The sequence below is a fragment of the Amaranthus tricolor genome, chromosome 17, assembly GCF_026212465.1.
Source record: "Amaranthus tricolor cultivar Red isolate AtriRed21 chromosome 17, ASM2621246v1, whole genome shotgun sequence".
Lineage (NCBI taxonomy): Eukaryota > Viridiplantae > Streptophyta > Magnoliopsida > Caryophyllales > Amaranthaceae > Amaranthus > Amaranthus tricolor.
Genome location: NC_080063.1, coordinates 4,177,441 through 4,194,481, shown reverse-complemented (window position 1 = coordinate 4,194,481; position 17,041 = coordinate 4,177,441). Strand labels below are relative to the sequence as shown.

Below are 17,041 nucleotides of genomic sequence, written 5' to 3'. Positions count from 1 at the left end.
CAACCTTCAACACAAATAACCTTCAATTGAAATGGAAGAGTAAAAAGAGCAAAACTAGAGAGGCAACAAACAGAACACATGATCAGTGTCAAATAGTAATCCAAGCCCAGTAGAATCAAAAGACTAACACTAATGATCTGTCAGTAACCCAGGGAAAGGTCACCAGCGAGCAAGAGGTCCAAGGAAGATGCGTGTTGAGCTCAACAAAGCCTCGTGCTTTACAATAGAAAACTATGGGGATTGATTTAATCTTTTGTGAAAACGATCCAACAAAGAAGCCAATTATAAAATAGAAACAGGATTCTGATGAAATGACAGAAATTAGAACATCAATGATAAATTATACAATGAAATAAGTGAAATTGGAGGATCAATAATATCCTCAATCAATCTACTGAACCAGCAACTATATTGAAGAGGAAAAAAGCGTAAAATTGAAAAATTATACTACACATTATTTATAGATCTTATATTGAATCCCTAAATCAATCATATTTGTTGGAGAAACATAAGAATAACTGATAATAATGTTCATATCAATGACAAGATTCAATCATTGATCCACCAAAAGACAAACAAACTCTCACAACAAGGACTATGATCAATAATAAAATACGCAGAGCAAGTTGTGAAGTGTGAGAGAACTATACAATGAATGCGTGCCAGGCTCGCACAAGGCCACCTATATTAAATTTTCCAACACATAATCAGCTATTATGCTCAAAAACGGAAGTGTTCGTTACATGCATAGAAGAGTACTTCATAGTACATTTCAAGGACGGAGCAAAGAACACAACAATTTATGAACCTAGATCATATGTTACATTATTTCGAAAATTTGAAGCCTAAAAGCAAGTTATTATATTAAAGCCAAAAGTAACGAAGAGGCCCCAACAAACAATACTATATAGAACAATGCAAAGGAGTCAACATTCAATTCAGGTCAATTTTCATTCAATGATTATTGCTTACATGATTTAATGTACAAAATTTGGTAATAAAAATGATCAAACCTTCAAAATCACATTGAAGTTAGCACCAAAGGCATAGAACATACAACTCAAGAAACAAAATCAACGGAGAAATATGATCTAACAGATGCGCAAACAGGCATGGACATGGGCATGATGCCATGAAGGACAAGAGGGAACTCTATGTAGTACATATTTGTTCAACGATGGCAAATGGACATTTTAATGAACGCCAAACAGACATCGAAGGTCATTCCAACAATTTCACTGAGTGGAACTCACCGACTCTATTGTCACAAATATTGTATTCACCAAGAACATAATCCTCATTAGAAATCTTGGGTTTCAGAAGGGCAGCGTGGGCAGTTGATTTACCCATTCCCCCCTTCGCGCCCCGCCGCCCCCCCCCCCCCCCCCCCCCCCCCCCACACACCATCTTCTTGCAATCTATAATTTTGATCAAGTGAAATATCAAAACGTCAGAAAAGGGAAAAGTCAGGAAAGCACAGTATGAGATATCTTCTGCATCTTGGAATTCAGCATGCAATATGAAGCAACGAAAGCCAGAATTGTGGTCCAATTTGATGCCAAGATGGCCTTACTTAATTGTTATGCTGAGCATTAACATAAAACTTTTACGCACAGTAACAAGAAACCGTTTCCTCTATTACAATACAGCAACAGACAACAGGAAGAAATGAGCAGATAACCAGAAGAATGCCTGGTTACCTTCTTTGTCAACATCCTGCTGTTTGCAATTTTAAATCCCAGCAGTCCACAGAACACCGATTGCAGTCTTGATCAGTGACCTGAATAACCCACCATTACAGGAAAAAAAAAAAAAGGCTTAGAGCACCAATTACCCAAGAAGCAATAAAGTATCACTCAACGATAGAAAATCAGCAGATGCTGAAGCAAAATTATTCAACAAGAGTAATTGTTTTCTTTCGTTAAGTGATCGACAAGCAAGAAGCAAGAAGCAAGAAGCAAGAAGTGTGACGCATGAAGCTCAAGCTCATACCTCAAAATCTTTCCGGTGAAATGAAGTTTGAAGGAGACGTTTATTCCTCTTTTCCACAAGCCATTGAGCGGGGGTTATTTCTAAAGGAAACAGGTGTATAATTTAGTTGGTAATTAACCAGTATTGACCCGAAAATATTGAATGTTGCAGCACTACTGTATGCAACTTCAGCATCTGAACGTTTCTTAAAGACCACTCTAGCACGACTGCCTTGTGTATCTACTTCTGTCTCTGCTTCCTTCAGTGTCCCAAAACACCTGAACATTTTGTTCAAACTCATTATTGAAGGTACAGAACCAGTCTCACCAAAGTTCAGCAAGAGCTCTGCAGGCAGGTCCAGCTTTTTATCATCCTCCGTTGGCATCTCAGGAACTGCTTCATGATCACCATGATGATACTTTTTCCTAGAATTCTTCTTTGGCTTCAGTTGAAGAGGCTTCTCGTTATCACCACGGGCAACCTGTTCACCCTTTCTCTTACGACCACGTCGAGAGGGTTTAGTTTCAGCATCATGTTGGACAACCATGTCAGTCCAATACGAGTCGTTTCCATCATCAACTTGTAAAGTTTCAGAGGGCCCTACAACAGCATCAGATTTCTTTTTCCTACCAGCTCCTTGGCGCAGTCTTTTTCGCTGAGTTATGACAGCTGAATTTCTAAACTCAGAGAAAAAACTAACAATGTCACTCAAGAAGCTGTATCCTTTCATAGGATCTCGTGCAGATAAGTGCAGCTGAGAGAGCATATCATCCAAAGAGGATTTCTTTGATTGTATGGTTGTGTCCTTGGTCAGAGAGCCACTAGGAAGCTCTATTTCTTCATTAGCATCAGTCCCTGAATTCTTGTTGTTTCCCTTGCTGCAGTCTTTGATATTTGTAGATGACCCGGTCATTTGGCTTGCAACTTTGCTAATGAGTTCACCAACTTTGAAGGATTGCTGAGGAGTTGTAAATGCTGAATTTGAAACCTTAGCTACAGAGATCGTTTTAGTGTTCTGTGGAGCGGTGAAATCATCTGTATGGAACTTGGATGGTCTTTTCTTAGCACTAGCTGTACAAGTCAAACTAATATCATCCTCGTCAAAAGAATCAAATTCACCATCAAGGTAATACATTGTCTCACCCATTAATTCCGTCACGGTTTTTTCTTTTCTCCTTCGGTACACAATATCTTTCAGATTGTGTTTGCGTTTACGAGGGCCTTTCTTGGCGTTAACCCCATTCACTGAATGTTCATATTCATCCTCATCTCTCATCACCTCATCCTCAGGCAGTGAATCAGCTTCAAATTCCACCAACCCCTCATAATACTGGAAGCCAGGTAACGTGTCATAACCTCTCAAATGATTAAAAGCTAATAGCTGAGCTTTTGCTATAACAAGTTCAAGCCGGTCAGCACCGCTAGTAGGGAAAAGTGCCAGAGCTCTAACATACTCGGTGAGCTTATCAGGTTGAAAAGAATCCACACCCATGGATCTATCAACTCCTTCCCGCTTATTTGACTCTTCCCTAATCCCAGAGTTTTCAACTACTTGATATTTGATCTTGCCATAGGCTTCTTCGGAGGCACAAGAACAGGATAAGCCCAGTTCTACCCTTCTGGAGACCTCTTCCAAAGCACAGTTCACAGCATTTTGGAAAGCTTCTGAATATTTTTGCTTCTCTGCCTGGGGGAAATGATTCCTGAACGGCTTTAATACTGAAGCATCATTCCATGCAAACGTTCGATCACCAAAATAAGCAACCAGATAGCAATCTTTTTTATAATATTTCAATGCCTTCTCTGAGGAATCAGAAGGGTGAAATATTTGCCCAGGCCACCAAGGATGGCTCTTCACCTTGCCCCAAACCAAATCAAAGATGGCAAATTCACCTTCTTTTTCAGGTGGTAGCTGATAAGTAACATGGTGATCATTCACCAAGCTTCCAGACTTCAGAGATCCATGTTTGACATTCTTTTCTGTTTTGCTGTGACGCTTTGCAGAATCAGAACTTAACTCCTCATCAGATTCTTGTTCGTCCAGTGACATAACTGCTTCAGAATCAACAATTTCTTCCTGAACTTCCTCAATGTCTTCCATATGTGTATCAGAATCATTAAGATCATTGGTTGATCTACATTCCAGGTGCTCAGGCACTGAAATTTCAGATGCAAAATCTTCCTCTATATCGTCATTTTCAAGTTCCATCTGGCAACTAACACCGTCATTTTTCATCGAATTTTCAGACTTTGAATGTGCATGTTTGGCATTTTGATCTTCAACATTATGAGCTTCTGCACGATCAGAATTCAACTCCTGATCTTGTTCTTGATTGTCCTGGGACTCAACAACTCCAGTACTGGCAGCCTCATTTTGTACTTCCTCAACAATTTTCATGTGTACATCCTCGCTATGATTATCAGTTGATTCATGTTCCAGGCGCTCCTGCATTGAAAAGAGTGGTTCATAATCTTCATCTACACCTTCATTTTCAGGTAGCACCTGATCATTAACAGAGTGATCTTTCACCAAACTTTCAGAATTTGGATTTTCGTGATTCTGAGACTTTGCAGAATCAGAATTCAACTCCTGATCTTGTTCTTGTTTGTCCTGTGAATCAACTACTTCAGTATCAACGGTTTCTTTTTGTACTTCCTCCTGATGTTGTTCTTGTCTGTCCTGTGACTCAACTACTTCAGTATCAGCAGCTTCTTTTTGTACTTCCTCCTGATATTGTTCTTGTCTGTCCTGTGACTCAACTACTTCAGTATCAGCAGCTTCTTGTTGTACTTCCTCCTGACATTGTTCTAGTCTGTCCTGTGACTCAACTACATCAGTATCTGCAGCTTCTATGTGCACTTCCTCCTGATCTTGTTCTTGTTTGTCCAGTGACTCAACTACTACTATATCAGCAGCTTCTTTTGGTACTTCCTCGACACTTTCCATATTTACATCCACTTCATTTTGATCATCTGTTGCTATATGTTCCAGATGATCAGACCCTGAAAAGCAATGTGTATCTACACCTTCACTTTCAGGTGGAAGCTGACCAAGAGAGTGACCATTCATCAAACTTTCAGATTCTAGAGAAGCACATTTGGCATTGTTATCTTCTTTGTTCTGAAGAGTTGCACAATCAGAATTTAACTCCGGACCTAGTGCTCGACTGTTCTGTGACTCAACTACTTCAGTATCTGCAACATTTAATTGCATTTCCTCCTGATAATGATCTTGTTTGTCCTGTGACTCAACTACTTCACTATCCGCAGCTTCTTTTTCCACTACCTCCAGATCTTGTTCTTGTTTCTCAAGTGACTCAACTACTTCAGTAACAGCGACTTCTTTTGTCACTTCCTCAACACTTTCCATATTTACGTCCACTTCACTTGGATCAATTGTTGGTCTATGTTCCAGGTGCTCGGACGCTGAAAAGCAAGGTTCATAATTTTTATCCACACCTTCATCATCAGGTGGCAGCTGATCAACAGAGTTATCATTCATCAAATTTCCAGATTCTTCAGATGCACGTGTGGCATTTTGATCTTCCCTATTTTGAAGAGTTGCACAGTCAGAATTCAACTCTTGATCTTGTTGTCTGTCCTGTGACTCGACTACATGAGCATCGGCATCTTCTTTTTGCACTTCAAAATTTTCCATGTTTGTTTCAAGCACAATAAGGTCATTGATTGCTCCACATTCCAGGTTTGGTTTATGATCTTCATCTACACACTCATTTTCAGGTGGTAGCTGATCACTAACAGAGGGATCTTTCATCAAACTTTCAGATTTTGGAGGTGCATGTTTGGCATTTCGATCCTCCTTCTGAGGCTTTGCGGAATCAGGATTCAACTCCTGATTTACTTCTTGTTTGTCCTGTGATTCAACTAAAACAGTATCAGCGACTACTTTTCGCACTTTCTCATCACCATCCATGTTTGCTTCAGCCTCACTATGACAAGGCAGCAGCTGATCACGTACAAGATCATTTTTCTTCAAAGTTTCCAATTTCAAAGACACACGCATTGCATTATTTTCTTCATTGTTCTGACGATCTAAAGAATCAGAATTGAATTCCTGGTCTTTTTCTTGTTCTTCCTTTGACTCAAGTTTTTCGCAAGAGATGGTTTCTTTTTGCACTTTCACAATATTTTCTATGTTTGTGTTAAACTCATCAAGATCATTGATTGCTCTATCTTCCAGGTGGTCAGGAACTGAAAAGCCAGGTTCAGAATCATCATGTACACCTTTATCTAAAGACTTGACTGGCAAAGGTGATTGCTTGCGTTTTTCACAAGCAGCATTATCTATATATTCTCTACTTACAGCTTGTCCAGAACCAGAATCCAAATTTGCCACTGGGCTGCCACCATTTGAAAGATTAAGATTGTCTGTCTGCAAAGTAGGAGCTATTTCCGCATCCATCTTTCAAAAATAATCATGCAGCCACACTGAACTTCATTCCTATGTTCACAAACATAAATGTAGACATAAATAGCTGATTACAAATATGCCTTACAAAGGGTCGCCATAGCAAATTAATTGAACAAAGATAGAAAAAACATACTTCACAGCATGTTCACACAAAAGTAAGACTCTACGAGAATTGGATGTTGAAATGGTTAAAAATAAAACCACGCTTTCATAATTAATACTCCCTCTTACCCCTCTATTTGCTAAATTTTCCAAGTTTGGATGGCCTAGTGAATTTTCTATAGTTCCATTTAGGGGAATTCCACCTCAACTTTCTTGAATACTCACCATTTCTCTCTTTTAATATCATATGATTCAAACTTTTTGTCTTATTTGCCAAACCAATCTAACCAAAAATTAAATTGCATGTTACATAACAATGTTGATATGCAACAAATTCATAGGAACAGAGGAGCAAATAGCTACGTTCCAGTTTAAGTGTCAATGTAGCTTAATTCATCGAATAGAGAGCTTAAAATTAGTTTCTATACATAATATACTGTAGAGGTTGATTACAGTACTCAAATTAAAGTAGACATGTAAACAAAATACTTTGTTTTTACAAGTGCACCATTTTCCCATTTGAGAGATTTCTAATAATAAGGGACAGTTTGACAAGGCCTATGGATAATTTAATTTAACCCATGTTAGCGCCACACCCAACATGAGGACTATTTTCTCTTCTCAAAATGGGACAGTTAAATTCTATAATCAATCCTAATATTGCATGCTGAAACCAATCAGGACATTTAAATAGAGAAAGTACATGGCATGTTATTTTCAAGTTCACGGACTTTCTGCCTCTGAAATTAGAAATCATTACTAAGGAGGGGGAAAACAAAATTAATTGCCAGCATAGCACGCATAAGATTAACAAATCCCACCAGTTACGTTATTATAAGAAAATCCTCCCTGGAGTAAGATGTGTACAAAGATATTCATGAAAGAAGCAAAAAAAAGGAAGCTATATACAGCCAGCCAGGATAGTTTACAACAAAGAAACCACAAATCCTTCATACCACAAAAAAATAAACAAAAGTTCTCTTCCAACAAAAAATTCAGTTACTACGAAGGTGAGCTTGGTTGATATTGCAAGACTTTTGAGAGACTTTGATAAATATTCCAATTGGTTCCTTTTGGGACATCTTCGTGTCCATATGATCTTTTGATGCATGTGTTTTGGCAAGTATGTTTGTGTCTATGGATAAGTGGTTAGGGTGTTGTTGGATTTGGTTTGATTGAAGGTTTTGTTTTGTTTGACACGGGTAGACCCGTCAAGGTGGAGATTGTTGCAAAGTGTGACTTGAATCGAAGTCCAATAGGTCATTTGTTATGAAATTTTGGATATGGGAGAATCTCATACTTTGTATGATGAAATGTAATTTGGATTAAGTCATTGTAAAGTATACTCAAATTGTGCTTTTCAAATGTCATCAACAAATTTGTTCATGTCCTAATAGTGCATAGCATAAAGTTTGATGAAACATGGTTTAATTTACCAAGAGACTCTTGAAGAGTTGTTGTCAAAACTTGTGAAGAAAAGATGCTTTGACATCGTCTTAGTACATTATGGAAGCATTGGAGCACTTGGGATTGGAGTGTAAAGCAATCACGTGGAGATCAGAGAAGCTGCTCAAACGGGAACTCAAAATGTTGGAACGAAAAGCTTCAAATTACACGTTGCTCGTCCGAGCTGAGGTAAGCTCAAACTGCTCATCATGCATGTTTCTGGCAGCTTTTACTCAATGCTAACCCTCTTTGTTGGTTATAAATACAAGCCCTTATTTGTGTTGTAACTTAAGTCAAGCTCATGCTTGAAGTTCACTTCTCCGTCTAAGCCCCCGTGCTCTATTATGTATTTCTTTCCCACTACATTTTTCCTCACTTGCGCATTATTATCTCCTTGTTGTAATATTTTCATTTGTATTGATTGAGCTAGTTAGCTCCACTATCCTTTAAACACAAATACAAAACACATAGTCTAACAAGAGTAGTTGAACCTTATTAAATCTCGGTGTTATTATTTATGGTTTTATATCTCATTTTTATCAAATTACTTGCTTTTATGCTTGGTTCCTTCTATTACTTTCAACCCACAATATTCAACACAATTTTGGCCTCCTCCTAACTTCCACTACTTGGTTAGATAAATAACATAAAATAATGTAGGGAAGAATAAAACTGTGTAGCTAATCACAAAGTCATATAGAAAAATTTGGTCAAAAAACTATACATAATACAAATATTACTGTAATCTACTGATTTATCCCAATAACAAAAAACCCAAATAACAATAAACTCGGGCCGAAGTATTTCGGTAAATAATAAGATTATTTTAAAAAAAGCATCAAAAAGTAAAATTAATAGCTAAAGTAACACAAGAAATTGTGCGTAAAACAAAGATCATACTCCCAGCAGAAATCACGATTTTCTTTTCTAGCAAAAACATTATAACTTATGCGACAATGAGTTCACCACCAAAAAGAGGGTAAATATAAGTATCAGATATTGTAACTTTCTCCATTTAAAAAATCATGAGAAATTAGGGTTAGCGCAGGAGAAAAAGTATCAAATTAGGGAGAAAGAAAGACGAAGAACCTTGTAAATGAGGAATTAAAGCAATTAGGTTAACAAAAATTGCATATTAAAAATGAAATTGGAAAGAAATAAAGAGTAAGAATCTTTACAACGAGTAATGGAGCAACAAAAGCTGCGAATTGTTGAGTAGCTGGATGCAGTGAAAGTTATTGAATTTGAATGAATTTGCAGAATTAGAATGATAATCTGAAAGCTGTGATGAATTTGAAGGAATTGAAGAAACAAAATGCTGAGAATCGACGATTCGAAGTTTAGACTTAGAGTTCGGAGTTCGGAGTTCGGAGTTCGAAGTTTGGAGTTTATGAGTTTAGGGGGTTTAGAGTTGTATTTCTCATTCACGAGAAGTCAATAAACGATGTAGGGAGTGAAAATTAGAAAATTTTTGTGGTGTGTTTTTTTAATTAAAATAAAATAAATATATAGATAGTTCATAGAAAAAATCAAAAAACCATAGTATTCCCTCCATCACTAAAATATTGCATTAATGAGAATTTGTATAATTAAAAATATTATCAATCAAATTAGTGCATTTGGACTATGTAAAAAGTCAAAACTATTTTGAAATAGAGGAAATATTAGTTATCTTTGTTGATTTTGACATTTGTCGTTTGACTTTTTTGTTTGTCAAAATGCCCCAAAATTTTTGGTAAATAACTTTTAAATGACATAAAAAAATTGGTTTTTAAGTTATAGATCTTACTGACGAACACACTTGAGCGTTTCTTAATAAGGATATATTATCAAATATAACATAACATTTAAATTATATCACCAGATCACACTTTGAATATATTATATTATTTATATCTTTTATATTGTTTTCTAATTTACGCTTTCAAATATGTTATTTAATGAATGCCCATGGGGCGTCTGTTAGCTTTTGACTCAAGTAAAAATGAAATTGTAAGTTTTATTAACTTTTTTATTGGCTTTTGACTTATTAACTTACTTTTTTTTTGAACAATCACTAGTGGAAAATAACGTATTTGTTGCTTATCATTTGCTGCAGTTTTTGCATATACGCAGCAATAAATAGGAAAAAGAATAAGAAAAAAAAAACATTAATTGCTGCAGTTCTAGGCCTCGACCGCAGCAAATACTCAGTAGCACACTCAAATGCTGCGGTTGGTTGTGTGCCCGCAGCAAATAACACACTCAAAGCTGCGGTTGATGGTGTGCCCGCAGCAAATAGTCCATGAAGAATTTTAACTACTGCGGTGTTGGGCTATGACCGGAGCAATTAAGTGTATTAAAATGGCGCCTTTTAAATTTTAACGTTTATATTTTCATGAGAAACCCTTCAGTTTCCTTATACCACACGCACAAACGAACACATACTGTTTTCCTTCTCCTTCGTTCCATTCCAGACTTCAAACTTCAATACTGTTCTTGTTCATTATCAAACTTCAAACTTCGAATTTTCATAAACTTTGAACACATACAATACAGCGGTTTTCTTCTACTGTTCTTGTTCATCATCATTCTTCAAAACCGTTCTTGTTCATTGTCAAATTAAACTTCAAACTTCGAATTTTCATAAACTTCGAACACATACAGTATAGCGGTTTTCTTCTACTGTCGTTCTTGTTCATCATCATTCTTCAAAACCGTACCGTTTGAAACCAAAGGCATTTTTGGTCTTATTCATCTTCAAAACTCACTAATTAAGGTATTATTTCTCTTTTTAATTTCAATACATACGAAAAACCTTTAAAATGTGGTTTGTTAAATTAATGCATACGAATTATAGGGTATTATTATATTTCTCTTTTTAATGTGGTTTGCAAGTTCAATATAATACATTTGAAAATTAGTGCTAATTTTTTTTTCTTTGTAGATCATTACATAACCCACGAAATCAAGGTAATTTCTATTTGTTTTTTAAATTTGCAAGTTTATATTTTTATTGTTTCACTTGTAATTTAGTAATTTAGTTAAAAATGTGGTTTGTTAATTAATTATTTGCATATTAAGTAATTATTTGTGAATGTGGTTTGTGTGGTTTGTTAATTATTTGCATATTTTATTAGAAATGTGGTTTGTTATTATACTTGTCTTTTAATTATTAGAATTAGAATACTTATATTTCTAATGTTAAATGATTTAATTTTATTATTTATATTTTGAATGTTATATTTCTAAGGTTATACAATGTTAATTATTCAAAGTATATTTTTTTAGGGTTAAATATGTTTGTTAGAAATAAGTATATATGTTTAAAAGTTGTGTATTAATTTTTTTTTGAATCAATTAATCACACTAATTAGGATGACAAAAGATCGTTCTTGGATGTATGGAAGCATTGAATCGTCGGAATTTATTGATGGCGTATTAGAATTTTGTAGTATTGCGGTTGAACATCAAGTTAGGACGGGGGAGTTGGTTTTTATGGCCCATGTGTCAGTTGTGGCAATGTATCAAAGGTAGATAGTGTTGATATCCTTAGGGAGCACATACTTCGACGTGGGTTTAGGCCTCAATATCATGTTTGGGTTTGGCATGGTGAGGAGGGAATTTACAAAGAGAAAAGTGTTGTTGAGGACGTCAATAATGTGGCTGATGTCAATGAGGATGTAGTAGATCATATTGATGGGTATGAGACAGATGAAGAGAATGTCGATGAGGATGTGGATCGTGTTGATGAGATGATGGAGGGAGTAGAGGATGAGTTAGGAAAACGTCCTCGTGTTTTTAACTTGTTGATAGAGGCTTCTCAAAAGTCTTTGTACCCTGGATGTACAAAGTTCACCAAACTAACAGCAGTGTTGACAATTTTCAACATTAAGTAAAAGTTCAATTGGAGTGACGCTAGTTTCACAATGTTATTAGAAGCGTTAGGTGAGATGCTTCCTGAGGGAAATGAACTTCCAAAGTCGACATATTATGCCAAAAAGCTCATATGTCCTTTCGGCTTAGAGTACCAAAAGATTCATACGTGTCTGAATGATTGTGTGTTGTACCAGAATGAAAACGAGAACCTAGAAGAGTATCCTAGGTGTGGGTTATCGCGCTACAAGCGTAAAGGGGCTCGGGATGCTAAAGGGCCCCCGGCTAAGGTATTGTGGTATCTTCCAAAAATACTTAGATTCAAGCGCTTGTTTTCTATAAAGAAAGATGCATTAATTTGAGGTGGCATGCAGATAGGGTGAAGAAAGGTCATTTGCTCACACATCCATTTGATTCTCCGGAGTGGAAGAGTATTGATAGGTTGCATAAGAATTTTTGGGATGAGGTTCGTAATTTAAGGCTCGGACTGTGTACGGATGGAATGAACCCATTTGGCAATCTTAGTTCTCAACGTAGTACTTGGCCGGTACTTTTATTGATCTATAATTTGCCACCTTGGTTGTGTATGACATAGATGTATATCTTGCACCTCTCATTGAGGATTTGAGAAAGATGTGGGATGAAGGCGTTTCAGTGTTTGATACATATGCTAATGAGGAGTTCACCTTGCGTGCAATGCTTTTATGCACCGTTAATGATTTTTCGGCATATGGCAACTTATCGGGGTATAAGAACAAAGGGAAGAAAGCATGCCCAATATGTATCGATGACATAGAATCCACGTGGATTCCTAAGTGCAAACACGTATTCATGCACCATCGAAAGTTTCTTCCATGAGACCACCAATATCGTAAGAAGAAGAAGTTGTTCAACGGGGAGGTTGAGGACCGTGTAGCTCGTCGACCGTTGACCGGTTATGAGGTTTATGAACAGGTTAAGGGAGTTGAGACTGTATTTGGTAAAACGGGGCAAGTGCAAGGGGGTGAAGACCGATTATGGAAAAAAGAATCAATCTTTTGAAAGCTTCCATATTGGAGAGATCTACAGGTTAGGCATTGTCTTGATGTTATGCATATAGAGAAAAATGTATGCGATGCCATACTCGGGACTCTCATGAACATTCCGGGTAAGACAAAGGATGTTAGGGCCGTGCGAGATTGGTTTGAATGTAAGGGTCTTCGTCCGGAGTTGTGGGCACATGTTAAGGTGAGTAAGAAAAGAAATAGAGCTGATGAAGTTGGTGGCAGTAAGAAGAAGATAAGCAATGACAAAGTTTATTTGCCCCCAGCTTGCTACACATTGTCCAAAGCAGAGAAGCGGACATTTTGTGAGTGTTTGTATGGTATTAAGGTTCCGTCTGGGTACTCATCCAACATGAATATATTTGTGAGCCTAAATGGTGAGCTGAAGTTGGGAAGCATGAAATCTCACGATCGCCATGTAATGATGCAAGTGTTCTTACCAATTGCAATTCGTGGAATACTGCCAAAACATGTGAGATATGCTATTACCGAGCTATGTTCATTCTTCAACACAATTTGTAGTAAAGTTCTTGATCCCTTTAAACTTGATGCACTTCAACTCGACGTGATTGTAACTTTATGAAAGTTTGAGATGTATTTTCCACCTTCTTTCTTTGACATAATGGTTCATCTTATTGTCCATCTCGTTCGTGAGATCAAGCTTTTGGTTCTAGTTTTTTTTAAGGTGGTGTTATTCTTTTGAAAGACACATAGGTGTTTTACAAAACAAGGTGAGGAATCCAGCACAACCCGAGGGGAGTATGATTCAAGGCACTGTGAGCGATGAGATTAGTAACTTTATAGCCGAGTATTTGGCCATGGCAAAGCCTATTGGACTTCCCACCTCTAGACATGAAGGAAGGCTTGACGGAAAAGGAACAATTGGCTCCAAATCGGTCACACCTCCTCGAGACAACTTTCTACAAGCACACTTATATGTGTTGCATCATATTCTGGAAGTTCATATTTTTTTGAGTGAGCATTTTGATATATTGCGCGCAAAACATCCTTCTAAAGGGGATAGGGCATTGATGCAGTTGCATAACAAGACGTTTATTAATTGGTTTCATAATCGAGTAATATGCGAAGAACTCAAGGGTGTATTCGAAATTGATAAGTGGTTAGCTTTTGGTTCGCGTGATGATGTCAACAAATATGAGGGTTACGATGTCAATGGCTTCACATTTTGGACTGAGGGTCAAGACAAGAAGTCATCTTATCTACAGAATAGTGGGGTTTCTATTTTGGCGTCATCTACATTTTACGCGAATGCGGAGGATCAAGAGTCGGTTGATGCTAAATTGGTATACTATGGGCGGGTACATGAAATATGGGAGCTTGACTACTCTACTTTCAATATTGGTCTTTTCAAATGTAAGTGGGTAGATAATAATCGACGAAGCATAAAAAATGATGACCCTTGTGGATTCACTCTTGTAGACTTAGCTCGTTTGCGTGATAGTGAGGAGCCATTCATACTAGCCACACAAGCCAAACAAGTATTCTACATTGTAGACTCGTCTGATAAAAAATGGTCTATTGTTGTACCGGGAAAAAAAAAGCATCCTTGGTATAGGTGATGTTGAGGATGAGAAAGAATATGAAGCTTTTGAAGACTCCCCTCCCTTTATCAATCCAAAATCAGTGGATCATGATGATGTAGATGATGTAGATGTTGGTTATATGCGTGTAGATCACACAGAATACATTTGAATTAAGTGATTCACAAGGTATGAATTTAAAGCTTCTTAAAGTCTTTTTGGCACTTGGTTTGTTTTGCATGAAACTTTGCACAGAACACTATTTGTTATATATTATTGTGTTGAACATATTAGAATTGTAAATCATAGTCATATTCTTAATATTACTTAGCTTATGTTCTAATATATTTCTATTCATACTCTTTCAGATACTGATATACAATGCATCTATATAGAGACGAAATTGTCCTCGAGATTGAGACCTCGGATAATGATCATCGTAGTTACGATATTGAAGAGGACCAAATTGTGAGATACGAGCGTATGGCTGAAGACGCTCCACCAATTGACAATGATTTTGAGATTGAAGACGCTCCACCAATGGATGCTCCCACTACCAGTAAGAAAAGAAAAGGGCGAGGTCCTACGAAAAACCTCAGAACCCATGCATTTGGAATACAATGCATTGGTCAACCCTGCGGAAAATGGCGTAGGCAATATGGAAAACAATTGGGCCTATGTATCCGCAAGATTTTCATATTGCACACACGGAACGAGGTTCCAGAGGGTTTGAAGAACTCTCTATGGAATGATACTGTGGTAAGCAACTTTACTATTTTTACTCCTTTAGTTTCATTTTAAAATTAATTTAATTGACAGTAATAAATCTAAATTTTTTTGTAGAATCTTTTTCACATCGAGAGCGATGAGGAAAAGAAGAATGTGTTTCTTTAAACTGTTGCTGAAAGATTCAGAGATTTGAAATCCAAGCTAGTAACTGGCTGGATTACGAAGAGGCGTGCCCGTACGACCAAAAAGGTCAAAACGGGAAACGAAGGTGGAGAGCAATCACCGTCGAAGATGCCCTACAAAATATGGGGTCACATATTGAAGAGGGATTGGGAGGCCTTTGTTGCCAAAAGAAAAACTCCCATAGAAGTTGTAAGTATTTCATATTATATTATAGTTTTTGATTTGAATTTACTTCTTTTGATACAGTCATTAAACTAATACATGACATTCGATTTCTATTGATTAATTAGGAAAAGCGTGGTAAAGCTTCTGATTCTGCAAGCAAAAGGAAGTTTTACCATCGCTTGGGCCAGAAAACGTACAATGAGGTCCGAAAAGAGTGGGTGGATGCGGGTTTATACCCCAATCAAAGTTCATCCACGCCCTCATCTACGACTAGCTCTGCATCTGGGAATACTCCTATTGGAGATCGGGTGCGTGATCGGTATTACGGGCTTCATTCCCGAGATGCAAGTGGTAAATTTACCATTAATGATCCGGGAACGAAGAAGGTTGTTGATGCTGTGGTGAGTTTTGAAATTACTAAGTATATTCTTGATTTGTTTTGTATTCTTTGGCTTTGATTTACTTATACTAACTGCTATATATGTCACTTTTTATTTGAACAGATGGGCTGGAAGGAAAAAGAAGCTACAGAGGAGTTCACCCCAAGAGGCAATATTGATGCATTGCATATGGTCTTAGGGAAAGACCACAGTGGGCGGGTAGTCGGAAAAAGAGGCGTCCGCGTGGGGTTACAGAAGGCATTCGACAAAGAGTGTGTTGCTACTCAATCCCGAACGACGCTGCGGGATGAAGTAGCAACTCTCCGAGCAGAAATAACGAAGGACGTTCTCATCAAACTGGCCGTCGTGTTGCAGAAGATGGGAGCACCCAATGTTGACTTGACAAACCTAATTGTCGAGGATCTGGAAAGTCAACATGGGAATCCTAATGCTTCGGTCGAGCCAACACCCGAACCCATTACCCCCGTAGCACCCCTGCCCATTACTTTCCCTAAAGGGAAAAACCCCACACCGGATACCATAAACTCCGTTGCTCAAAATCCGGAGCAAACTCCGGAGCCAGTGCTACAGGTACATAGTTTTTAAATATATAAGCAATTATTAATTTAAATTGCAACGCGTTTTAATATTTTATTATGATGCTTATTATACTAAACTACACAATTTTCAGGATGCGACTCCTTGTTCTTTTGCTGCCTCAGTTAGGTGTTGCTAGTGATGGCGACTTAATTGAGGTTGCATATGGTGTGGCCCAGCCAACCAAAGAGGGCCAAACAGTGCATTCGATGCCTGTTACAAGTGGCCACATCAGTGTGACCGTGGAAACTATTGTAAAGGGGTTTGAAGATTTCTCACTCCCGGTTCCAATGTCAGCATGGAGCCTTGAGAAACTATCAGACGCCCTAGGTAGTTTCATCACATGGTCATATGCTTGGGTCCGATTCACTAACATGGTAAGAATCATTTGTACCTTATTTATTTTTATTTTTTTAATTGCATGCTTACACTAATTTAATTGTATAAATTGAAATAGCAAAAAAGTCCAAAGGGATCTTGGAGAAAGATCGGTTCCTCAGCAAAGGTGTCGATTGGGTCAAAGTCGATGCCAAGCACTCCAATTTTGACTGATGCGGAGCTAAAAGATCTCTCTCAAGATTGCAAATGGCTGTACAC

The 17,041-nt window shown here is 37.4% G+C and overlaps 1 protein-coding gene across 2 annotated transcripts; it reads right to left on the bottom strand.

Annotated features, from left to right (window-relative positions):
* Positions 1–1,489: 1,489 nt before the first annotated feature.
* On the bottom strand, positions 1,490–9,414 carry LOC130803503 (uncharacterized). 2 transcript variants are annotated; one of them, XM_057667619.1, is made up of 3 exons: positions 9,130–9,414; positions 1,993–6,433; positions 1,490–1,780 (listed from the first exon to the last, which is right to left on the bottom strand). In XM_057667619.1, exon 2 carries the CDS (start codon positions 6,392–6,394, stop codon positions 2,033–2,035), a length of 4,362 nt encoding a protein of 1,453 aa, XP_057523602.1. In that variant the 5' UTR covers positions 6,395–6,433; positions 9,130–9,414; the 3' UTR covers positions 1,490–1,780; positions 1,993–2,032. The 2 variants fall into 2 exon arrangements, with proteins under 2 accessions (XP_057523602.1, XP_057523603.1); XM_057667620.1 differs by lacking the exon at positions 9,130–9,414 and adding an exon at positions 7,942–9,110.
* Between the last annotated feature and the right edge of the window lie 7,627 nt (positions 9,415–17,041).

Bases quoted from the DNA above. Each gene is read 5' to 3' on its own strand.
- LOC130803503 (XM_057667619.1), bottom strand. From the start codon at position 6,394: ATGGATGCGGAAATAGCTCCTACTTTGCAGACAGACAATCTTAATCTT.